General features: G+C 38.7%; 1 protein-coding gene across 3 annotated transcripts in view; it reads left to right on the top strand.

Annotated features, from left to right (window-relative positions):
• Nucleotides 1-4,784: 4,784 nt before the first annotated feature.
• The window catches only part of LRRC63 (leucine rich repeat containing 63), a 42,426-nt gene continuing 20,809 nt past the window's right edge, over nucleotides 4,785-26,401 (top strand). For 2 of the 3 annotated variants that reach the window (XM_045476542.1, XM_045476525.1), the window contains exons 1-5: nucleotides 4,786-5,626; nucleotides 5,729-5,973; nucleotides 20,849-21,538; nucleotides 22,076-22,144; nucleotides 24,590-24,750. In XM_045476542.1, the coding sequence (XP_045332498.1) occupies nucleotides 5,889-5,973; nucleotides 20,849-21,538; nucleotides 22,076-22,144; nucleotides 24,590-24,750 (1,005 nt within the window). In that variant the 5' untranslated portion in view covers nucleotides 4,786-5,626; nucleotides 5,729-5,888. Of the gene's footprint in view, nucleotides 5,627-5,728; nucleotides 5,974-20,848; nucleotides 21,539-22,075; nucleotides 22,145-24,589; nucleotides 24,751-26,401 lie in introns of all 3 variants that reach the window. The other variant, XM_045476534.1, reaches the window with a different exon arrangement.

The following is a 26,401-nucleotide window of genomic DNA, read 5'->3' as shown; positions in this document are numbered from 1 at the left end:
TAAAGTCTCTGACATCAAAACATGAGGGTGGGGGACTGAGATTGTTGTAAATCCTATGGGACTGTCAAGAACACGCTAATCTCACTGTGCGATACAGAAACAGTCGGCCGCCCTTCTACTTGTCCAGCTGTCGTGTAAGAAATGCAAGTTCCTTGTCAACACAGACAGCACGACGCACCATCACCTGTCCAGGCAACCTGTGTCCTTCCCTACCCGAGTCCCCACATGCAATTTTAGCCTCGTTACACGGAAGAATAAAACATACGCTTAGTCAGGGTTGTGAGCATAAAGCAGAATGATAGGTTTGAAGAGCAAATCCATTGTATTTACTGTTTAAGGTCATAAACTGCTACTGGTCTTAGAATGAAGAGTGTCATCACAAAGCATTTCTGCTCGCCTGTGGTTCGAAATGCTACATGTCATTTTGGAGGACTGAGAGAGCACGCAGCTCATATACCTTATGCCTATGGCACATGTTTGTTATAAATTTAGGATTGAATCCCAGCTGGTTCCAAGGACTCAGCACATTAGAAAAAACCTGGGAAGGGTCATGTGCGCTTGGAATACGTTTCCCTCTAGCCATTCAAAGGGGAGTCACACTGCAGCCCCTCTCGCCTTTTCCACCTTTGTTAGGCTCACCAGCTGGCCTGGAGGATGTTGACAACAAGGTGACTTTCACCCTTGGGTTACTGGTTGAGATTCATCATGGATTCAGTCCAGTTCAATCAATCCTGACAGCAGCTCGCGGACCCAACTCACGCGAAGGACGAATCAAGGTCTCCTTACTTACATCACCTACTTGGACTCTTTTGGGTACAAGCTGTCCCACAGATCCTCAGCAGCCCGGAGGGGCATAAGGATCGGAAGGAAACCTGTCTAGAGCACGCATTTGTTTCACAATCTGAGATCGGCAGGCTAGGTTTTCTGTCATGACGGAGACATTAGCAAACTAAGTGTGATACTTCATGGACAAATAAATGCCCAGGATTCACCCCCCCAATGCTCTGAATACTTTGGTTTACGTCAACTATCATCACATAAAGCAGGGACAACGGGGACAGGACACCTGTACCATTTGTCTTCTAACAATTAGCATCCAGGGAGGACTCATCTGTACCCAGCACAAAACTAAGTCCTTGACACTGATTATTGCTTTAAATCCTCCCAAAACCCTGAGTTAGGTACCATTTTACCCCAATTTCACAGGTGAGGAAACTACTAGGGCTTAGAGAGGTTAAGCAATTCAGGAGCTGGTCCAAAGGCAGCGAGCTAAGAAGGGGCAGGCAGGGATTTGAACCCAGCTGAGCTAGGTTATGCAGCCTTTGACTGAAACTTGACGCAGACACTAGAATTTTCAATTAACATGATTAACTGTGGGGTAAAATAAAACAAAAATCAACACTTAGAACAGTGCCTTCCACATAGTAACGCGCATGGACATTTCACCATTCACAGCACTAAAGGCAATGTTGCTTAGTCAACCTAACATTAAGGAAACAAATATTATTTACCTTTCTTTGGGGAAGGACACAGTCACACAATATACACAGATATCTAATATCCGCTGGGTATAGATGAACAGTCTAAAACCATCACTGAAGCAAAGGAAGTACAAAATCATTTCCAAGTATTCAGGGTACTGTGAATAAATAACACTATTCTACCCAAACAACATAACACAAAAAAAAGATTTAAAAATGTAAAGACCTCAAGTAGTTGTAATTATAGATAAATAAAATCATTGAGGGGCACCTGGGTGGCTCGGTCAGTTGAGCAGCCAACTCTTGATTTCAGCTCAGATCACAATCTTAGGGGTTCCGTTCGGGAGTTCCAGCCCAGGATCCGGTGCTCACAGCTTAGAGCCTGCTGGGATCCTGTCTTCCTCTCTCTGCCCCTCCCTTACCCTCCCCTCTCTTAAAAATAAATAAATGTTAAAAAGAAAAATAAGATAAAGTCTTTGAAAAGGATTTAAATTTTCATTTCAATGTACAAAATTATAAAGCTTCAAACGAACCATTGTTAAGTTTTAATGAAGTTTAAAGTTCAGCACCTACAAAAGACCTTATGCATAGTAGGTTTCCAATAAATCACTATCCTTTCATTATGTCTAGGATTTTTAAAACCTCTATGATGCAGGTTGCATGATATTTTCTTAGTAATGATTTTTTGGGGGCGAAATCTCAGGATCAATCTCTACTTCAAACAAAGATAAGGAAATAACTGTCATCCTGAAAGACAAAAAGAAATAACTAAATAACTGGCCAAAAATAATTAAAATAATTAAGAACAGAAGTGAAATGTTTAGATATGAGAGGTAAAAAGAAAAGCAGCTTCAAAATATCTTTATTAACATTTAAGAAAATATAAAACTGTCCTGTATGCAGTAGCATGGAAACACAAGAAATATATGTATACATTTAAGCCACCATGACAGGTGACTAGAATAAAGACATTTTGCAGTACTGGCTACATAATTAAACAGGTAAATTCAGACCAAGAAAATACGTCTTTCTCAAAAGCATTTTGAGAAATGCCCTGGGTTCCCATGGGGACTCAATAGCTTAACCAATGTGCACTCAAAAATAACTCTTCATTTTCTAAAAGAACTTCTAAAAACTACGGAGCATAAAAATACAAATTACTCCAGTTATTTCCATAGGGCAAACGTTAGATTAAATCTGCACTGACCAAAATGGTTAGTAAACCTCTGTTCTGTTTAAAAGGAAAATAAATAAACAAGAGAGCTATTGGGAAAATGGTAAAGATTTCTAGCAACAATCGCTACACCTTTCCAGCAGACCACGCGGCCCTTTCACCAATGGCAAATCTGAGGTTCCCCAAGTGTTCCCCACCATTAGGAAAATCAAGAGCATTACCTGTGGGGTGCCTAGGGTTTCTTTTGCATAAGCTTTTATCTCAGTTTAGCAACATAAAAAAAAAAAAGGCACAAAACACAGGATGTATATAACCTTGGCTCACCATTACTCTGGCCTCCTTAATACAATCTGCTAAAAGAGAGAAGTGTTGTGGTTCAGTTTTTTCTCATCACGTGTTTCTGTCTAATTGCAAAGCTAATGGGACAAGTAAACAGGCTGGCTGTACCGTACAACAGGTAAAATAAATCCTTCAAATCAACGACGGAGCTACCGTATTTAAAGAGACATGATTTTTTTGAAAGGGGAAAAAATGGAGGTAGTAACATTTTCAAAAATAGTAAAAAAAAAAAAATGATAAAAATAAAGTAATCCAAATTGAATGTGATTTGTACTTTCTAAATCCAGCCTGTATTTGTACATCATTTCCACATTTAAAGCCCTGGGTTCTACCTGGTACTTGCTAGAAGGAATCTGCAGGGAATGAAGCCTGGTGCCTGATTCCATATATGACAAAGCATTTTTAAAAAAACTATTGATAAGCACATTGCCTTGATTTTGACCATGCAATACGAAGCATAAATTTTAAAGGCCAAGCATTGGTCAGTAAAACTGAATCTCAGTAGTTGGCATGGTTCAAACAACTTTTAAGAGCATAGGAACCTGACTCAATTTAAATACTGGAACACACATTTATATGAGAAACACATTTTTAGGCCTAAAAATATAAACATTTTTCACACTTACACACTATGCACAACAAATACTACTTGAGACAAAACTGAGCAATCAGATCTGCCTAATGCTGTCAATTTTCTTGTCTTTCTGAGAGGCTTATCAATCCGCGGAGCAAAATCTATAGGCAAAAACGGAATAAATTCATGGTCTGTGGCCGCGGCCTCATTGGGACACATTAATCTTACAAGGAAAAGAAACCACATGCTAATACTGTAAAGAAAAACAAGGTGCCTATTTCCCAGAGTCTGATGAAATACTTTTTTACTTTTCCACTTTTTTCATGGACTATGCTTGCTTCTAAGGAGAAGAAGGAAGACTTGGTTAGGGAGTAAATCTTAAAGGATCCCCAAAGCTAGACAGATTTATAACGAAGTCTCTCACCTTCCAACATCTGTTACTAAAGTTCCTACACTTGTACTTAAGAAAAAAAATTAGACTACGAGGAAGTTCCATCTGCATTACTTTCTGAGTTGGGATTTACACACCTACCTGATGAGTTTTCCCTCATACTCTTTCTCCCTCAAATCTTCAAAGAAACATGCACATACACGCAAACACAGACGATGTACCGAGCCCTGCACGTACAGGATCGTCAACACCGAGAGAGAGGAGACAAGCCATACTATGATCAAAACAAATGACTGTAACCGTGAGAAACGGGTGGGTTTCTTTTAAAGCCCGCTTGGACCCTTAATGCCCCTCTTCCTGCTCCAGGAACTTTATAGGCTCAGAAAGGCAAAACAGTTTGCATTCAAGTAAGAGAAAGAAAACAGAATGTTCGCTTTTCGGGGGCACTACAAAATCAGCCACGGGACCCCGCTGCGCCCAAGTGCAGCATTAAGGAACGCCAGCCCAGACCCTAGATACATCGTGTAATCAAGGAGAGTAAATAAATAATAGTGGTCAATGTCATTAAGAAGGAGAAAAGTAATAACGATTGTCACCACGGGCTTCCGTACAGCAGCGACACACGGAGCGGGCTTCTCCTCCAGCCCCCACCGCCCGCAACCTCCCGGCAGCAGGACACCGCGGCGGAGAGAGAGGCCCGTGGGCGCCGCGCGCGCCGAGCCGTGGGGCGGGGCCGGTTCCGCGGGGCTCGGCGGGCACGCGCCCCGCCCGGCCCCGCCCTCCTCTCCAGCGCCGGCGAGTCCCGCGGGCTGGGCGGGTTTATCGGCTTCCGGTTGCTAGGGCCCGTGCCCTTGGCCTCAGGCCAGGCCTTGCGGCGGGGGTGGGGGTCGAGGGTAGTTAATCTAGGTGCTTTCCCGGCGGACTGCTTCTCGCGGGAGACTCGCAACCTGCCTTGACCTTTACCTCGCTGCCTCAATTCCGAGGAAAAGATGAAAGAGGAAAAGCCGGTCGTTTTGAGAAGCAGCTGATTGCCTTGAAGGATAGTGTAGGGGTCCAGCGCATCTTCTCCAATAATACGGAAGGAAAATTACCGGCATCAAGGGGGACGTACTAACAGGGACCATACCTTGAGCGCTTGTGTGCAAAGTTATCTTTGGGGGATAAAACGGCCCATTTATGCAGCTCCGGAGCATTCCCTTCCCAACTGTCAACGGAATACTGATGTGCCAGGCACTTTGATGTTGCCTTGAGAACTTAGCGCATGTTTTGAGCTTCTGGCATTATTTCTAAATTGTACCAATTGGAACAGAGATCCTGGAAAATCTGATTATATTGAAGACCATCTTAGTTTTGGGTTAAAGAGTATGACCCAACTAGTAGTGGTTGAAACTTAAAACAAGTCCTTTTGCAGAAAGAAAACAAGTTACCTGTGAACTGTAAACAGATATTTCGAGTCTTAAGAGGCTATCATGGAGGGATTTCCTTAATCTTTTTGACCAAATCTTTTCCCAAATACGTAAAGTAATAACAGTTTGAAGGTAGAGGTGAAAAAATGAGTGTTATTTTTACTGTTCGGGAAAATCAGTGTCTACTAGATGATATGGCATGGGCAGATTGAACATTTTGCTAATATGAGAAATTTTAGAATGATCCTGATTGGTAATAGTGTATGTATTTTAAAATTGTGTTAGTCATAACCTAAATTTTATCTAGATTCTTTCTAGAAGTTTTAAAGAATTTTTTTTCCTTATCCTCTTTTTCTTTTATAGGAATTCTGCTTGGACTCAGCACAGTATTAGCAAAGAATGATTTTCACTAAAATGTAGATTCTAATGAATTACTTTTCAGCAACAATTCAAACATATTGAAAACCTTTTCAATTCCCGATTAACCAATAGCTGTGAAAAACAGTGTTCATTGTTAGTTAAAATGCAAAACCACCCACAACTGCTTCGAAGACCTTTACCTCCAAAACTCCCTAAGCTGCCTTTACCTAAGAAGAGAGTCTATGCAGGTATGTGTATTAATCAGATATGTTATTAAGTTTATTTATTTTTCGTAGAAATTTCTCAGGCTGCACGGTTCAGAATCACAATAGTAAAAAAGACACTCACTAGTAACCAGTAACTTCCAAATGTTTGTTGTGAGAGGATAACATCCAATTCAATTCTACAGTTACAGTTGACCTTCATTATTTGTGGACTCTATGGGTGCAAGGTTACCTAACTGCTACAATTATTTCTAACGCCCAAACCAGTACCTTGTGCTGTATGTTATCTTTTTAACTCAACGATATGTCAATGAAGAAGACTTCAGAGCAGTAGAGACAGCTCTTTTTCCTTTTATCATAGGTGAAACTGTATGCAGGAGAGTAATACATATGGTAACTCTCAGTCATTAGTGGATGGACATGAGGCAGGCAGTGCAAACATACATGTTCCCAGCTGACGTCCAATAAGGAAAATGCTCTGCCTTCTTGTTTCAGCTCTCGTACTGTAAACAACTGCCCTTTTCTCACTCTGTTTTCAGTCTTTTTCCTCTGCCATGTTTTTAAAATTTTTGTGCCTTTTGTTGGTGCTTTTGCCATCACCCCCAGGAATAGTGTTCAAGTGCCGTCTGGTGTTCCTAAGCACAAGAAGGCTGCGATGTGCCTTTACAGAGAAAAGCATGCGTTAGTCAAGCTTCTTTCAGGCATGAGTTGCAGTGTTGCTGGCTGTTTGTTCAATGTTAACGAATCAACAATATATGTTAAGTGTCTTTAAATAGAAACACGGGTAAAACAAGATTATGTATTGATTGGTCGCTCATAATGTTGAGACCAGAAGTTTAGAGGAACCTAACCCTATATTTTCCTTAGAAGCAATGGCTCAGTATTGGATAATTCAGTGTCGACTGAGATTTTATAGAACAGAACGGCCACCGATAACAAGAACTGACTGCACTTCTTAGCACAGCGCTAGGAATTGGGGATGTAATAATGAGCAAAAGAGACCTTGTCCATCTTCTTAATTGGTTGCCCTCTGTTTGGATCAAATAATCACATAAGTAATTGTCAAATTACACTGTAGTAAAGCGAAGATGAGTCCCTCGGATAACCAGAACTTTATATAATACCCTTAGTCCTCTATTTCTGTATGTGGTATCTTTTGACTCTGTACGGCAATGATAAAAGCATATTTCCACTTCTTTCCCCCTTTCAGTCTCCTCAGTCACCTGATTTTAGTCCATTGTGTCCATTATTTTATAATGTATTTCATTATTTTCATGTCAACATTTATACTGTTAACATATGCCTAGTCCATCAGTTGATTTCCAATGCTAAATTATTACCTTTGATTCCTGGCTATTCAAGATGTAGAAATCAACATGCCCATACTACCTCCAATTTCCTATCCCACTTTCCCTTCAGCTTTTGTTATATCATTTCTACATGGTCATTTCTAGAATGTTCTATGTTTCTACATTTACAACCTGTTGTGTAACAATAATGCCCACAGTTATGTGGATTTACTGCTCACTACCAGTTCTTTTGTTGTAGTTTTTTCATTCATCTCTTGGTTGAAGTCTATCCTCTAGTACACAGTTCTTGCTATTGACATTTGGGGCTGGAAAATTCTTTTTGGGGGGAGGGGGCTCTCTTGCTTTTTGGCACCTTGGAGGTTCTATGACCTTGACTGTTAATAATCCTATGTTTCCAAAGGCTCTTGGTGGAGTACTTTGCGTATAGTAGGTGTTCAAAATATTTGTTGTTGAAATCCATTAATACTTAAAATGACTGAAGTACAGTTTATAAACATGAACAGTCAAACACTGAAATAAAACCCTGAAACGAATATCTATAATTTGCATAAGATGCTAGATGCCATAGGGAGTTAATGACGTGAGTGATCTGGTCCCTGCCCTTCAGGACATTTTAAGACCTTTAATCAAGTTCTGGAGATGAGATACACATAAAATAAGAACCTTAACAGTATAAAGCAGCATAGAATTTTGTCCAATTAATGGTATAGGCAATAGTAGTTCGTACATGTGAGTGAGCACTGGGGCAGGAATGGGGCTTGAACGAAGACTTAAGGAATTAGGAAAAGTGGAGTGAAATATGTTTTACAGAGGAGACTTGTGTACTTTTTGATGGCAGCGAAGAGTCTCTTGGAAAAGTAGAAATTTAATATACTAGAAAAAAACCATGGAGAAATGTGTCAAGAAATAGAGAAGCATGGAATTGAGAAGACAGATACCATCTCCATTGGGAAGATATCCCTAAACATCACTTCCCCCTTCACCTAGTCAGGGTACCTTCCTTTATGCTCCCATAGTATTCCATGTTTACCCCTACCAAGCATTTGTCCTTCTCTAGTTTAACTGTTTACCTGCCTAGTGTCTACACTTAATGGGGAGATGTTTGATGGCAGTAAGGTTTGTGCTGTGTGACTTTCCCCTCAGCACTGTGGGTACAGCTGGCACGTGATACATGTTAAATGTTTAGTGAATTAACGAAAACGGTGAGTATGGGCTACGTTAATCAAGAAAAATGGATTGAGTAAGGTTTTTAGGTAGACTTGGAAAGAAGAAAATGATTTCAACTGGCTAGTGGGAGAAGGTATTCCACGCAGTGTGGTCAAGGCAGGAAATGAAATTACAAATGAGCAGTATGGGCTTTGGGATTGTCAGTAATAAATTAGAGTATCTGGGGGTTTCTCCTGGAAACTGACGAATCGTTACACAGCAAGATTAGGTGAAGTGGGTCCAGTTTGCATAGATTTTTTTTTTTAATGTTCATTTATTTATTTTTGAGAGGGAGAGAGAGAGAGGGAAAGCCCACATTTAGGGGACAGGGAGAGAGAGGGAGAGAGAGAATCCCAAGCAGGCTCCATGCTTAGTTCAGAGCCCAACATGGGGCTGGATCTCACAACTTTGAGATCATGTCCTGAGCCAAATTCAAGAGTCAGAGGCTTAACCGACTGAGCCACCCAGGTGCCCTGGTTTTTTAAAAATGTTTACAGTTCACATAGATAAGTTATTCACCAAACTAAGAAGTCTGAATTATCACTGCTAAGATTCAGATAATTTGATGAAAACTTTATAAGGCTGCATCAGACAATCAAGGGTGAAGTTAAATTGATGTAGACTAGGATGATGGCAGTGAAAGTTAGAAGAGAAAATCTGGTTTTTTAAAAATGTCACTTAACTAAGAGAGAAGGAGGTTAAAATGCAATAGCCTGTGTGAAAGCACATTATAAGCTATAAAGTCACTGTGTGGTTGTAAGATGTTCCAGTACTTGTCATACTTCTCACTTGGTCTGAACTTACTGGCTTGCAGCAACCTGGAACAGTGCCGAATGCCCTAGAATGGGAATCCAAGGATCTGAATTCTGGTCTTAGCTTCAACACTAATATGATGTGTGGCTTTAGGAAGTCAATGGGTCTTGCCTTTCTATTCTGAAACAGCAGAACTTAATTAGGTCACTGGTTTTCGATCCTAATCTCCACTGTAAACCAGATGAAGAGGGGACATGAATCCATGAGAACAATAGCTCACTTCGTCTGCGATTCTCATGGTAGAAAAGGAAAGGGGAGTGGGATGGGGGACGAAAGGGGTGGGGAATTAGAAACTTTAGAGTTGACATATCTAATTTGAATATAGCCTGGGGTGATTAATTGCATGTGTTAAATGTGAGGAATTAGAAGTATGGAAGACAGAAAAATAACCCCACAAAAGATATCAGCATCCTAACTTCTCGAACCTGTAAGGTTATCTTCTATGGCAAAAAAAAAAAAAAAAAAAGAAAGAAAGAAAAGAAAATGTTATATGGGGTTCCAAATATGATCAAGTTAAGGCTCTTGTGATGAAAGGTTATTTTGGATTATTCGGGTGGGCCCAAAATGCAGTCACATGTATCCTTATAAGAGAGAAGCAGAGATTACACACACACACACACACACACACACACACACACACAGGCAGAGAGAAGACTATGATACGAAGATGGATCAAAGAGAGATTTGAAGGTGCTGGCCTTGAAGATAGGAGTGGTGTGGCCACAAGCCATGGCGTGCTGGCAGCCACCAGAAGCTGCAAGAGGCAAGGAATGGATTCTCTACAGGGGAGTCCAGAGAGAACAGGGCCCTGCTGATACCTTGATTTTTGGCTCAGTTATATAACTTTGGGCTTCTGGCCTCCAGAGCTGTGAGAGAATAAATTTCTGTTGTTTTATGCCATGAAGTTTGTGGTTATTCGTTACAGCAGCTAGAGGAAACTAATACAAGAGGAATCTAGGATTCCAGTGTGTGTGTGTGTGTGTGTGTGTGACTAAATAACAGCTGTATCTCTATGAGATAAAGGAGGACAGAAAGTGCTGATGACTTTGGTGTAGACATGACAAGTTTGAGGTGCTTAGGGCTTCCAGACCCAGATTTAGAATTATTACTGTAGATGGAAAATTAGTTACAATTGGGGGAGGGATAATGATAGAATCTTTGGAAGTACAAAATGGTAAGTTGAGAAAGAGAAAGGTTTGCGTAGAGAAGATAAATGGGCAGGTGGTAGGAATGGAAAAATGGCTCTCATGAGAGCCAAGGAAAGAGTGAATTTCATGGAGAATAGGGTGGATTAAAGTATCGAATGCCAAGAGGAGGTCACATAAAGGTAAATTATAATGTGTACCCGTTAGGTTTAGCAACAAGATATCAACGATCACTTTGTGATAACAGCTTTGGTAGTAGAGGTGGAAAATTGCAGGTCGTAACGGTTTGAAACGTAAATAGGAGGAAACTTTCAGTGTCAGCCTCAAAATGTAAAGAGATTGAAAGCGATCACTCATATCCTCATAAGGGGGAAAAGTAAATAAACTGATAATCGGTGACTTTCTTAGATCCATCAGAAAATTCGAGTCACAGAGCAAACCAGCATCCTGAAATCTGGAGAGACAGGCAGCTATAGAGAATCTCAGCTGAGACTGGTTTATTGGGATCAGAAGATACTTAAGCCAGTAAGTGGTAGGAACAGTTAAATGCTAATTTTGACAAATTGCTGGAGGTTGAGTGTGGACTAGCTTAAGAGTTAAAAACCCCTAGGGTCTGGTCTTAGGGGAGCCTCCACACTGCCATGGGTTTTAACTCCAGGAGCCCCACAAGATTCTCATGAAGAGCAGAGAAAAATTTGTTCATCTTTTCCCCAGTATGAGGGAGAAAGTAACCACTGAAACACTCCCAGAGCATGCTTCTGCCCTCTAAAGAAAACTACATCACCAGACCCTTATCTGACCTGGGGTAAGGTCAAGTTAGATAACCCTCTCCCCCTGTAGCTTTTCTGTGTCATGTAAGGGGAAGAAAAAGCTAAGGGTTGTGAAAGCCACAACCCAGGGATTCAGGCCCACTAAAACCCCGAGATTTTTATATAATAAATATATATATGAGGGGCGCCTGGGTGGCTCAGTCTGTTAAGTGTCTGACTTTGGCTTGGGTCATGCGCTCACAGTTAGTGAGTTCGAGCCTCATGTCGGGCTCTGTGCTGACAGCTCAGAGCCTGCAGCCTGCTTTGGATTCTGTGTCTCCTTCTCTTTCTCTGCCCCTCCCCTGCTATCGCTCTGTCTCTCTCAAAAATAAATAAACATTAAAATAAATAAAAATAAATGGGGCGCCTGGGTGGCTCAGTCAGTTAAGCGTCCAACTTTGGTTCAGGTCATGCTCTCGCCGTTTGTGAGTTCGAGCTCCACATCGGGCTCTGTGCTGACAGCTCAGAGCCTGGAACCTGCTTTGGATTCTTTGTCTCCCGCTCTCTCTGCCCCTCCTGTGCTTGAGTTCTGTCTTTCTCTGTCTCTCAATAATGAATAAGCATTAAAAGAAATAATAATAAATAAATAAATAAAAATAAATACATGAGATTTTTTATAATAAGAATATACAATAATTCCTTTCCCTAATACCTTATCACCACATCAGTAGGGTTCTAATATAAAAAGAGGGGATTACAACTGAAAGAGCTTTAAGATTCAGACTTTATTTAAGAAGGCATCTGTAGGGAAGCACAGAGACAACAAAGGAGGAAAAAAGAAAAACAAGAAAACTAGAAGAGACTTAAATGTCTGACACCAACAGCTAGTCACCTCCATTCCTATTCCCCAGTACATCGTGCTCAGCTTTTGGCAAAAGAATTACAACTCATGATTAGAAAAGATTAGAAAGAGAAAAAGGAAGCATTTAGAACCATACTCAGATAGGACACAGTAACTGAAATGATCAGACAGCAAATTGAAAATAACTGATTGATACATTAAGAACCTTGATGGAAAAAGTAGACAGCATGCAAGAACAGATGAATAATGTAAGGAGGGATATGGAAACTACGGAAAAATCAAGGGAAATGCTAGAAGTAAAAATTACCGCAATGGAAATAAACAGTGCCTTTAATGGGCTCATCACTAGCCTGGACACGACTGAGAAAAGGATCTGTGAGTTTGACAATAGGCCAGGTGAAAATTCTCAAACTCAAATGCGAGGAGTAAAAAGAATAAACAAAATAACAAAAAAGAATACCAAAAAAACCTGTGGGAAAATAACAAAAGACAGGACATACGGGTAATGGAAATACGAGAGGAGACAAAACAGCCATGAGAGCAGAAGAAATGTTTGAAGTAATAGTGGCTGAGAATTTGCCAAAATTAATGACAGACCAAACCACAAATCTGGGAAGCTCAGGGAACACCTACCAGGATAAATATATTTTAAAAATGCACTTAGTCATATCTTATTTAAACTGCAGAACACTAAAGACAGAGGGAAACTCTTGAAAGGAGGTGGGGCAGGGGGAGAGGGGAGATATCCCTACAGAGAAAAAAGATTCAGAATCAAACTGGATTTCTTGTCAGAAACCATGCAAGCAAGAAAAGAATAAAATGAAAAAGTTAAAAGTGTTGAAAGAAAAAAAAAACTCCACCAAAGTAGAATCTGTATTCAAGTGAAATTATCCTTCAAAAACGAAGGAGAGGGGGACCTGGGTGCCTCGGTTGAACGCTGACTCTTGATTTCAGTTCAGGTCACGATCCCACTGGGACCGTGGGACCCAGCCCTGCATGGGGGCTCCATGCTGAGCATGAAGTGTGCTTGATATTCTCTCTCTCTCTCTCTCTCTCTCTCTCTCTCTCCCTCCCCCTCTGCTCCTCTTCCCACCTCATGCTCTCTCTCTCTCTCTTAAAAAAAAAAAAAAATGAAGGAGAAATATAGACTTCCTCAGACAAAAACTGTGGGTATTTGTGGCCAGTAGAACTTTTTAGAAGTTCTTTTGTGTTAAAAGAAGAAAAATGATATTGGTCCAAAACTCAGATCTACCTAAAGAAAGGAGGAGTATCAGAGAAGGAAAACTGGAGTGAAATAAAAATTTATTTTTCTTATTCTTCCTTGATCTAATAACTATTTGAATGAATAATAGCCACAGTGTATTAGGTGATTACAGCATAAGGATAAATGAAATGAAAGGCAGCAACACTATAAAGAATGGGAGAGAGGTCTTGGGAATACTCTGTTAAAAGACACCCACAATACCTGTTAAGTGGCATCCTATTATTTGAAAGCAGACTTAGGGTATGGAAGTGTTGAATTACTACATTGCACACCTGAAACTATTATAACACTGTAGGTTAAATGACTGGAATTAAAGTTAAAAAAAAAAAAGAAAAGAAAAGAAAGTAGACTTCGATTATTGAAAGGATAATAAAAGAAACTTTTTATTATGAATTAAACATCCTTTCTAAATGCCGCACATCAGACTTGAGTTGTCTTGGTTTTTTGCATAGCAAGATAGTTGTAATTTACAGTTTTGATTCCAATCAATAAAGTACATGCCAATTAAAAAAAAAGAAAATAGACTTAGGTTAACTGTAAATGTATACTATAAACTTCAGGGAAACCACTTAACATTTTTAGTAAAAGAAGGATAATTGATATGCTAAGAGAGGAGAGAAGCTGAGAAACGGAAGGAGAGAAACTGAATGCTTGTAAAATGCTCAACTAAAACCAGAAAAAGAAAAAAAGGAAGGGAATATTAAAAAAAAAAAAAAGCAGCAGTGCAGTATACATATTTTGCATATAACAAAACAAACTATTATAGAGAGAGAGGCAAACCAGAGGAGACTCTTAAATACAGAGAACGAACTGAGGGTTGATGGGGGGATGGGGCAGCAGGGAAGATGGGTGATGGGCACTGAGGAGGGCACTTGTTGGGATGAGCACTGGGTGTTGTATGTGAGCGATGAATCACGGGAATCTACTCCCAAAACCAAAAGCACGCTGTATACCCTGTATGTTACCCAACTTGACAATAAATTATATAAATAAATAAATACATACATAAATACATCAAATAAATAAATAAATAAAAATAAAACAGTTACAGCAGATAAAAAACAAGACCCAACTATATGTTGTCTACGAGAGACTTACTTTTTAATAAATTATTTATTTTGAGAGAGAGAGAGTGCATGCAAGTGGGTGAGGGGCAGAGAGAGAGAGAGAGAGAGAGAGAGAGAATTCGAAGCAAGCTGCATGCTCTCAGTGCAGAATCTGACTTGGGGCTCAGACTCACGAACCATGAGATCATGAACTGAGTCAAAACCAAGAGTCAGACACTTAACCAAATGAGCCACCCAGGCACCCCTACAAGAAACTTACTTGAAATATAAAAACACAGAGAGGTTAAAAGTAAAGGTGTAGAGAAAGACATACCACACTAACACTAATCAAAAAAATATATAGTAGCTATATTAATTTCAGACAGAGCAGATTTCAGAACAAGAAAAGTTATTAGGGGAAAATAGCAATATTTACTTATAAAGGAGTCAATTCTTTAAGAAGACAACAGTCTTTAACTGACAGGCACCTAAAAGAGAGAGAGGCAAAATATTTCAGGCAAAAACTGCTAGAGTTGTTAGGAGAAATAGATAAATCCATTGTTGGAGAGTTCCACACCCCTTAGCAGTAATTAACAGATCTAGCAGGCAGAAAATTAGTAAGGATATAGTTGAACCAAATAGTACCAACAATTGACAGGATCTAATTGACATTTATAGAGCACTTCATCCAACCACAGCAGAAAATATTCTTCTCCCTCACATAAGACACTCATCAAGCTAGACCACATTCTGGGCCATAAAACACACTTAAAAAAAACAACAACAGATATTATACAGTGTTTGTTCTCAGAACACAATGGAATTAAACTAAAAATCAGTAACAGAAAGATATGTGGAAATCCAAAAATATTTGGAGATTAAACAACACACTTAAATAGCACATGGGTCAGAGAAGTCACAGAGATATTTTACAATGTTTTTTAACTAAATGGAAATAAAATTACAGCCTATTGAAATATGCAGTGTAAAACAATAGGGCTTAAAAGGTATCTAGAACCTTGAATGCATATTTTAGAAAAAGAAGATTAATCTAAAACAAATACTTTAAACTTTTACTTTAGGAAACTAGAAAAAGGAGAAGAATATAAACCTAGTGCAAGCAGAAGAAAACAAATAATAATTAGAGCAGAAATTAAGTTGAAAAAAGAAAATCAATTGAGAAAATCAACAAAACCAAAAGCTAGTTCTATGGAAAGATTAATAAAATTGATAAAACTCTAACAAGGCTATCTAAGAAAAAAGAGAGAAGAAATAAATTACTGCTATCAGAGATAAAAGAGGGTTCATTGCTTCTGAGTCTATGGACATTAAAAAAAAAAAAAAGATAAAGAAATATTATGAACAACTCTAGGTCCATACATTTGGTAACAGATAAAAGGGACAGACTCTTTCGAAGACATAAACTACCAAAACTCACACAAAGTAAAATGTATAATCCGCTATAAATAATGTTTATATTTATAAATAATTTATTACTTTATAGGCTTGTATAGGCCTAGTTTAAGAAATTGAATCAGTAATTAATAACTTCGCAAAATAGAAAGCACCAGGCCCAGATAGAGTCACTGGTGAATTCTACCAAACATTTAAAGAGTAAATTATATCCATTCTCTACAAACTATTCCAGAAGATAGACGCAGACAGAACACTTCCTAAATCATTCTGTGAGAGTAGTATACCCTAATACCAACACCGGACAAAGAACTTACAAGAAAACTACATATAAATATCACCCATGAACATAAGTGCCAAAATCCTCCACAAAATTTTAGCAAATTGAATTCAACAATGTATAAAAATAATTACACATCATGACCAAGTGGAATTTATTCTAGATATGCAAGACTGGTTCAACACTCAAAAATCAGTTAATGTCACCCATCATACAAATAGCCTAAAGAAGAAAAATCACATGATCACATCAGTAGATATAGAAAATCCATCTGTCAAAATCCAGCATGCCTTCATGAAGTAATTCTCAGCAAACTAAGAATAGATGAGAACTTTCTCAACTTGATAAAGAAGATCTACCCCAAATCCCACAGCTAACAACATCTTTAATGGTGAGAAACTAGATGCTTTCCCCCTAAAATGACAAAGGATGTCCCCTCTCACCACTGCTATTCAGCAATTGTACTAAAAAATCCTAGCTAATGCAATAGGACAAGAAAATGAAATAAAAGCCGTACAAGTTGAGAAGAAAGAAATAAAACTATCTTTATTCTATGTAGAAAATCCCAAAGAATCAACAAAAGAACTCTTGGAAATAAAAAACAGTTATAGCAATGTTACAAGATACAAGATTAATATACCCAAATCAATTGCTTTCCTATATACCAGCAACAGTTAGAATGTGAAATTCAAAACACTACAACTTACTTTAGTATCAAAACACACTACAATTGGGGCGCCTGGGTGGCTCAGTTGGTTAAGCATCCGACTCCGGCTCAGGTCATGATCTCACAGTCCGTGAGTTTGAGCCCCGCGTCGGGCTCTATGCTGGCAGCTCAGAGTCTGGAGCCTGCTTCAGATTCTGTGTCTTCCTCTCTCTCTGCCTCTCCCCTGCTCATGCTCTGTCTCTCTCTGTCTCAAAAATAAATAAAAACACTAAAAAAAAATTTTTTTAAACACACTAGAATTAATTTAGGCATAAAGCTAATAATGTATTATAGGATTTATATGCATAAAACTACCAAATTGTGATAAAAGAAATAAAAAACATATAAATAAATGGAAAGGTATTTCATCTTCATGAATAGGAAGATTCAATATTGTTAAACTTGATCTACAGATTCAAAGAAATCTCAGCCAAAATACCAGCAAGTTGTTTAGTGTGTATTGACAAAATTATTCTAAAGTTTATATGTAAAGGAAAAACACAATACCAAATACAATACTGAAGAAGAGGAAGGAAGTAAAATTGTCACCACTCAATTTCAAGACTTGAAAGTAATACAGTGTTGTATTGGCAAAATAAAGGACAAATAGATCAATGGGTGAAAACATAGAGCCAAGAAATAGATATACACAAATATAGTCAACCGATCTTTGACAAAAGAACAAAGAACAAAGGTATAGTCTTTTCAGTGAATGGTCCTGGAACAAATTAACTAGGTACCAACACGCAAAAAAAAAAAAAAAATTAATCTAGACCAGACCTTACACCTTTCACAAAAATAAACACAAAATAAGCATAGACCTAAATGTAAAATGCAAAACACTAAAACGTCTAGAATATAACACAGGAGAAAGTCTAGGTGACCATGGATTTGGCAATGACTTTTTAGATATGACACCAAAGGAACAGCCCATGAAATTGAAGATTTATCAGGTTTATATTTCCATCTGTTTCTTTTGGAACATTCCTTTATGCATTAAATAGAAATAAAACAATACAATAATAAAAACGAACAACCCATGAAAGAAAAAATTGGTAAGTTGAGCTTCATTAAAATTAAAAACTTCTACTCTGTGAAAGACATTGTTAAAAGAATAAGAAGACAAGCCACACACTGGCAGAAAATATTTACAAAACACATATCTGATAAAGGACTTTCTATCCCAAATCAATGATCTCTTAAATAATAAGAAAAGAACCTAATTAAAAAGTGGTCTAGGGGCACCTGGGTGGCTCAGTCGGTTGAGTGACTCTTGATCTCAGCTCAGGTCATGATCCTGGGTTCTTGGGATGGAGCCCCACTGAGTGTGAAGCCTGCTTGGGATTCTTTCTTCCTCTGCCCCTCTCCCCTGCTTGTGTGCACACACACACTCTCTCTCTAAAATAATAATAAGAATAATAAATAATAACAATAATAATAATAAAAGTGAGCTAAATATCTGAAATGTCACTTCACTGAAGATATCCAGAAAGCAAATAAGCATAGGAAAAAATGCTTAACACCAAATGTTAAAAAAAATTTTTTTTTTAAAAAAGAAGGGGGGCACCTGGGTGGCTCGGTCGGTTGAGTGTCCAACTAAGGCTCAGGTCATGATCTCGCAGTTCTTGGGTTCGAGCCCTGCGTCAGGCTCTGTGATGACAGCTCAGAGCCTGGCGTCTGCTTCAGATTCTGTGTCTCCCTCTCTCTCTGCCCTTAACCCGCTAGTGTTCTGTCTCTCTCTGTCTCTCAAAAATGAATAAAAATGTTTAAAAAAAGTTTTTTAAGAAAAAATGCTTAACGCCGAAAAAAGAAAGAAATTTAAGAAAAAAAGATAAAAAATGCTTAATATTTGCATTTGTCATTAGAGACTGCAAATTAAACCAACAATGAGATACCACTGCATACCTCTTAGAATAGTTAAAATACACAACACTGACACCACCAAATTCTGGAGAAGAGCAAAACAAACCCCTCTTATTTATTCAAGGCTACATACTGCATGATTCCAACCACTGTAGTATTTTGGAAAAGGCAAAACAATAACACGGTAAAAACTAAAAAAATCAGGGGTTGCCAGAAATTTGTTTAGAGAGAGAAGTGTTGAATAGGTGAAGCACAGGGGAATTTTAAGGTGGTAAAATTATTTTTTATGATACTGTAATAGCGGATGCATGGCATTACACATTTGTCCAAATCTATGGAAATGTACAACACAGAAAATGAACCCTAATGTCAAGTATGGACTTGAATTAATTGTATGTCAACATTGGTTCATCAATTATAATAAATGTACTCACCAATCAGGATGTTAATAATAGATAAAATTGGAGGGGGGAATATATAGGAATTGTATTCTTGCTCAAGTATTTTCATATCTAAAATTGTTCTAAAAAGAAAGACTATTAATTAAAAGTTACAGACTAAATAAAGTGAAACAACAAACAGAACAGAGAGGAGAAGACATCAAACTGAGTGTCAGTTACTTCACACTCCAGAAGGATAAATATGGTGAGACTGTGGTGGTTGGAAGGAGTTCTGGAGTTTGTTGAGGATTTTGCTCGCGTTATTATGTTTTGTTTTAATATGGGAGAGAGGGAAAAAAGTTGAATGATGGTGTGACCATTTTTCTTGAATGAGCTAGTTTTTATTAGTTCCATACAAGCAGGAAGCAAACGTTCTTATTCTCCCACTAGTGAGTGCCCTTCAAACTCACCCGGGACACACAGCTTTCCTCCAAGGCTTTTCTAGTCAACTTCACCTCTTAGCCTTGTTTCCTTTTCAGATATGAAACGAATATTTCAATCTGAATCGTTACTTTTATCTGGCCTGCCCCTTCTCCCAGCTCAGACTAGGTCTGCAAATTTTTAGACATGCCAGAGGAGACAGGGGCGTGACAAGGTCTTCCACCTGGTTCTTATGGTTTCTGCTCCAACTTATGGTTTCTGCTCCTCCATAAGTGGGGCTAGGGATGGAGAAGAGTTAAGGAGTTAAAAACTAAGCATCAGTCTCTGTACCTACCCCTGAAATGCCAGGAGATACAGGTCCAGGAGTTTCAAGGATTCTCTTGCCTTGCTCCTATTGGAACCCAGGACTGGGTGGGCTGATCCCTTTTTGCTACTCTGTAAGTATTAGTGGGGGAGGTGAGTAGAGGGATGATATGTTATTTTCTCCTCCTGGCATACATTCCTGCTCTCTAAATGGTTCTCTGAGAATTCTGGTCACATTGTTTGAGGTTGGGGAAAAATCATCCTCTTCCACCCACCACAAGGAGGGAAAGATTGAGGAAACACATAGCACTCCAATAACTCTATCCAGGAGAATTCCTCTCTCTAAACTCAGGTCAGACTCCAGCCATCTCTTATACATAGACAGCAGATGGATGAGTCCTGGATTTGTTTTGGCATCTCTTTGCAAGCCTTGCCTTAAAGAATCTATTATCTCTTCTTTAGAATGTAGAAGTCTTCATCATTTAGTACTCAACTGAGACAATGGAAAAGAGTTATTTGACATTCTGTCCCACAGGAAAGAGAAAGCATATTTGGTGTGGTGAGGTACCGAAGAACACAGGCATTGTATGTTTTCTGGACCTAGGAGAGAAAAGAACATTTACCTTTTAACCTAACTGAACTTGTAGTATTTTGTACCCAGCATCAGGATGTTATCGTTTCAAAAGACACATTGGTCTGACATTTGGCGTTGAAAAGAATTGTGAGTCTTTGCTCAAGGAAGTTTCAATGAGGAAGAGATAACGAGAAATGATAAATAGCAAAACTTCATCAAAATAATTTTTACCCATTTTATTGCCAGTTTTAGTAGCAACTGGTCAAAAAATTACCTTTATACCCTTTCTTCTATCAACTCTGTTCTTCCAAGAGTCTCTCCCTACCCTTTCTAAATCTGATACAATTTAGTCTTTTCTCGTTTCCATTTGATTACTCAAACTTTACCCCAGTCAGTTAAACAAAAGTCCTCATAGCTGAGCAGGTATATGCAGAAATTTTTAGAAGGCGAAAGAGGGGTGAGTATGAACTTTAAGACATTAAATTTTGTCCCTGGTACCTTGATAAATATAAACTAATTGTGCCTTTTTTTTTTTCTGGTTTAGCCAAGACTGGTAAAGCTAAGCCAAAACATGTGACGTTCACTCTAGAAGAAACCACTTCAACTGAAAGAAAGAAAACTAGTTTTCCTGATGTTTCAAGAGATCGATCACAAACCCCTATCAGTATCCAAAATCTCTCTCTTGATCATCATGTACAAGAAAGAGTGGCGACTATTTCAATACCAAGAAAACATCTTAACAGGGTCTATTGGCACATTCCAGAGACTGCTACTGGTGGCATATTTTTTCCAAGCTGTCATTCGGCCTCAAGTCGAGTTTTTGGGAAAGAAACGAGCCAAACGGAAACTTCAAGAAAATCAAAACCAGAAGTGTCAAAAAGAAAAAATATTTATGTTGATAACATGTTCAAAGACATTCTGATTCTCTCCTCAGAGTTCTCCAGACCTGCAAGTGCACCTTCCGCAGTTATTACTCCCAAACCCAAGGAAGTTCTCTCTGAGTATCCACCTTTATCAAAGAAGAAAACCTTTATTTTTAAGCAGGCTCTGATAGATTTAAGTGAAACAGGGCCAAGCCCTCCACCAAGAAGTGTGCCTGTTAAAGCAGAAAGACAGTGGTCTGAACGTTTAAAGCAAAATACTGCGGTGGTACTAACTATTAGTAATTTTCCAGGTCCCATCGCCCTACCAACACCAATTTTGCCAAGAAAACCTCGAAGACAGTCTTTGTTAGGTAAATCCATGTTCAAAATGATACATGTTCAAAATGGGCATTTGGGTTATTTACATTTTTTCCTATCACAAATAATGCATGCTTTGTAATAACGGGGTCAAGTGGACCAAAGGGGAGAGAAGGCACGCGGGCAAAGGCTGCTTTCCCCTTGGGTTTGCAGGTTGGGATGGCGGGATCACTTTCTGCCTATGCATACATTCAATATACGATCCAGAAAGAGGTAACAGAAGTATTGACCTTGAGGGTCTGCCAAGGTCAAACTGGGTGCTCTACCCAGATGGCGGTAGTGGGAACCAGATGAGAAAGCCCAAAGGATCAGAAAAGTCAACATAAAAGAGGAGTGGGAATGAACAGTCATTCAGAAGGCGATCAAGATGAACTCTAGAAGCAGAATGCCAGTGTGGACGGAGCTCTTCATGGGCACGGTTCCGTGGACAATCCAAATTCATTAAAAGATGAACAATTATAATGAAATCATAACATGAGTGTTCACAAGTATCCAAAAATGTTGTTTAATTTTTTTTTTCTTTTTTCTAGAAACTCAAGTAACAGAATCTGACAATGTGGAAAGCACGTCGAGGCAAAGCGTGTCAAACCTGACGGAAGGTAAATGCTAGGCATATTTCATTCTTTAAAAAAATTGTACATAAGTTTATCTCTCTACAGAAGTATTCATGATTTTGTGTTGGTGTATGTGTGTGGGGTTCACACCTATGTCTCACCTCATTTTCAGCTCTTTAAGCCATTTGCTCAGCAACTATGTTTGACGTATTGACTATAAGTCAAAGTTTGTACTGATGCTGGGAACATAAAAGCTGGAGCATTCTTAATCTGGGTAGGTGAGATAAACATGCAACAATGAAAGGTAACTACTTTCCATGTGCCAGGCACTGTTCTAAGTGCTTTAACTTTAGTTACCTAGAAAAAACAAATGAAAAATCATCTTTTTTTTTTTTTCTAATGTTTATTTTTGAAAGAGAGGGAGAGAGAGACGCAAAGCGTGAGCAGGGGAGGGGCAGAGAGAGAGAGAGAGACATACAGAATCTGAAACACGCTCCAGGCTCTGAGCTGTCAGCACAGAGCCGACATGGTGCTTGAACTCATGAACCGTGAGATCATGACCTGAGCCGAAGTCAGATGCTTAACCGACAGAGCCACCCAGGAGCCCCCATATCCGCTGATTTCTAAGCTGTGCATGTGCAGGACAATACTCTAAGAAACACAGCAAAAAACATCAGCAGAGAAACTACGAGAAGTGAGCATGCATGGGAGACAGTTATTGAAGTTAAAGCTCTGCCAAGATGCAGGGGCCTTGTAAACACATGGGGCTTTTAGTTGAAGACCCAGAGGACCCATGCCTTAGAAATAAGGATGATGTTTTAGAAAAAAGTACAAAACTGAAATAGATTATCCCTAGCAAAGCTCAAAACCAGTCCCTAATGAATCAAAGTGATACTTTTTCCACTTTTCTTTCAATCAAAGAAAATTTAACACTTGTTGGAGAGACATGGCGTTATCCGGACCCTTTAAAATTTTCATCCACAATATCCAGCATTAAATTAAAAAATCACAAGTCATCCTATAAAAACAGGATAAAACGTCTGAAGATCTGTAGAAAGATAAAAGGCAATAGAAACAGACATATAGAATCAGATACCAAAGTTTTCAAAGAGGGATTTTAAAAATAATTGTGATGACTATGCTTAAGAAAGGAAAGAATGAGTCAGAGAATTTTACCAGAGAACTAGAAGTTTTGTTTTTAAAAATAGGAGTCAAATAAAATTCTAGAGCAGAAAAAATAACCAAGGAATGATTCAATTAATGATTAAACACAGAAGGCTCCAACGATAGGACTTTCTCTTTTTCCCAGGTCATCAGCCGAAACAAATCATGCTGCCATTTCTGATTTGTTGACTTTGTCCCACTCTGGCGGTCCCCTCTTTGAAAGGTTCCAGAGCCTTCAGGGATCCATCAGGGCCTTTCTATTTTTTTTTCTCCACCTGAATTCCCATTTCCATTCCAAAACCAATGCTTGGGCCTGGTCCATGGGGATGGGTGGGCTGGGAACAGCACACAGACCTAGGTCTTAACTCGCTCTCCTTTCCTTCTTGATCCACTCTCTCTCCCAAGACAACGACTCTCTCTATCATATCATACATCTCTCTTGATGCTGCAGTTACCTTTCACATCTACTGACCTGAGATGGGCACACAGGGCCTATTTTGGCAGCTAGAAACTGAATATTGCTTTCTTTGGTCTAGGAGGCATGATTTCCTTTCACTGAAGCCATGGCCTAAGGCTTTCCGAGATTGTAAAATACGTTGCTGCAAATAATACAGCAAGAATGGCCGTGAATGTAAAATATACGTTCCGAGGTCACAAAATATTTTCCTGCTGCATTTGGGTTTATACTTGAATAGGCCGTTTCTGAAGGTGAAACCCACAAGGGTCATGAGGAAGTAAATTTAGATGCTCTCTGTTTGACTAACTTCTAAGTTGTTTGGATTTTTTTTCTTTTCTTGTGTGGGGTCTCCAAACGGAGACAAGAAAGCCGAATTATATAAGGCCCTTGAAACAAAGCGAGGGTGTCCCTTGCGAGGTGATCTCTATCTGAATTACGATTATGTGATGTCCTTTATTCGTTTTGTGAAGCAAGAAGTTGCTTATGTAATTCGTAGTAAAAGTTTCGAAAATATTTGTATACATAACACAAAAAGACTGAGATTGATAGAATCTAAGTTATCTGGAGAGAAATCTATGAGCATATGGTTTTCCTTTGGAAAGACAAAGGTGCCAACTAATATTTGAAACACAGACACACACGCACACACACACACACACACACACACACACACACACACAACAAAGCCCAGTTTAGCAAATAGAGCCAGCTGGGACTAGGTTAGTAAAGGCTCAGAGCACTCTCTCCCAGAGGATGTACACAGCTAACCTACTTACCATGATTCATTGTGACCATAATATAAATACCTCTTAACTTTCATTCTAAGTGCTAACGCATTTAAGTCTCATTTTTTTCTCCTGTTTATTTAGGTATCGTTAACATTAAACCTATAAAAAGAGAGGAATCACATGTGATACGGGGTGAAGGTTTTAAGACTATTAATGCAACACGATATGAAACAATAATAGCCATGACCAACCTAGCCATAATTAACTGTCAAGTACATGGAAGAAATGCACTTAATCTTAAGGTATGCTACATCTTTTTAATGGCAATTTCTTTTTAAATCAGCAATTATTCTTGCTCTAGGTTTCTTAACTTTGGTTAGTTTCCACGGTATTGAAGGGAGCCTTCCTGTTACAATAGAGATTTTCCAGGAACGCATTCAAATTTATCTCTAAACCTATGTCCTAGTTTGGTGTGAGTAAAAAAAAGTAAGATTCGGAATTATCATATTTTGAAGTTATGGGCAATCTTTGGCCCTTGTGCCACATCTAGCAACAGGCTAAATTTTCACTGAACACAAGCCTGGTGTGATGAACAGCGATAATAATAGTTGTCACTTATTAAGGACCCACTCTGTGCAAAGCAAATGTTACTCTTAAAGCTTACAATTCAGCCAAATAGGTATTATAATCTGCGGTTTACAGTTAGGAGCACTGAAGCCCAATGAAAATAACTCGTGAAAGACCATCCAGCCAGCAAGCAGCAGAGCCTTAGGTTTGAAGTCAGAGCTCTTTGACCTCAAGATCTAGGTTTCATTTAAAAATGTATTTAGAAATAAGTTCAAACTCATAGAAAACTTGCAAAAATAGGAAAAGCGACAAGAGAATTTCTTGGGGAAGATAGGGCATTCAAAAAGGCCTATGGATACTGGGGAATTTAGAAAGCTATGTGCATGGCCAGGGCAGGACGCATTCTAGAGAAGATCCCATGCAATCACTACCTTTTAATGGCCTGGCTAAGCATTGAAAGGGTGCCCTTGCGTAGAGCCAATCTGAAAAGACTGGAAGAAATATTATTCTCTCTCTACTCCTGTCCTGTTGTACAAGGAAATCTCTGTCAAAACACTAACTGAACACTAGCCAACAGAGAGCAGAGATTTCAAACACAACACATGAAAAATTATAGACTTCATGAAAACAATTAAGAAAAATCACTAAACCAACAGCTACAGCCCACAGCAAGTAAAATTAAAAAAAAAAACATGAAAAGGGGGAGTAATATGATTTTTAGAGTTACCACGTTATAATATGCAACTGTTCAGTTTTCAACAAAAAATATGGAATATGTGAAGAAACAAGAAATGTGGCCAGTCAAAGCAGAAATTAATAGAAACTGTTTCTGAGGAAGCACAGACATTTGACTTACTGGGGGGGGGGGGGGACCTTTAAATCAACTGTCTTAAGTATTCTGAAGTAGCTAAAAACAAAACAAACAAACAAAAAACAGAAGAATGATATGTGAGCAGAGATTTATCAATAAAGAGATAGAAATTACAAAGAAGAACCAAAAAGTAGTTATAGAACTGAAAAATACAATAAAAAAAAAAACCTTACTGGAAGCTTTGAATTGTAGGTTTGAGCAGGCACAAGAAAGAATCAGAGAACTGGAAGATAGGTGAATTGAAATAATCAAATATGATGAACAGAAAGAAGAAGAAGAGGAAGAAGAAAGAGAAGGAGGAGAAAGAAGAAAGAAAAATGAACAGAGGCTAAGGGACCAATCAAACACCACCAAGTGTACCAAGTAATGGAAGTCCTAGAAAAAGAAGAGAAAGAAATGGGCAGAAAGAACATTTGAAGACATAATGGCCAAAACCTCCCCAAATTGGTTAAAGGTACAAATCTGTAGATCTCAGAAGCTTGACAAATTCCAAAAGGATAAACACAGACAGTTTC

The sequence above is a fragment of the Leopardus geoffroyi genome, chromosome A1, assembly GCF_018350155.1.
Source record: "Leopardus geoffroyi isolate Oge1 chromosome A1, O.geoffroyi_Oge1_pat1.0, whole genome shotgun sequence".
In the NCBI taxonomy this organism is placed as follows: Eukaryota; Metazoa; Chordata; class Mammalia; order Carnivora; family Felidae; genus Leopardus; species Leopardus geoffroyi.
Note: the sequence above shows the minus strand (reverse complement) of the source record. Positions and strands in the feature narration are given on the sequence as shown.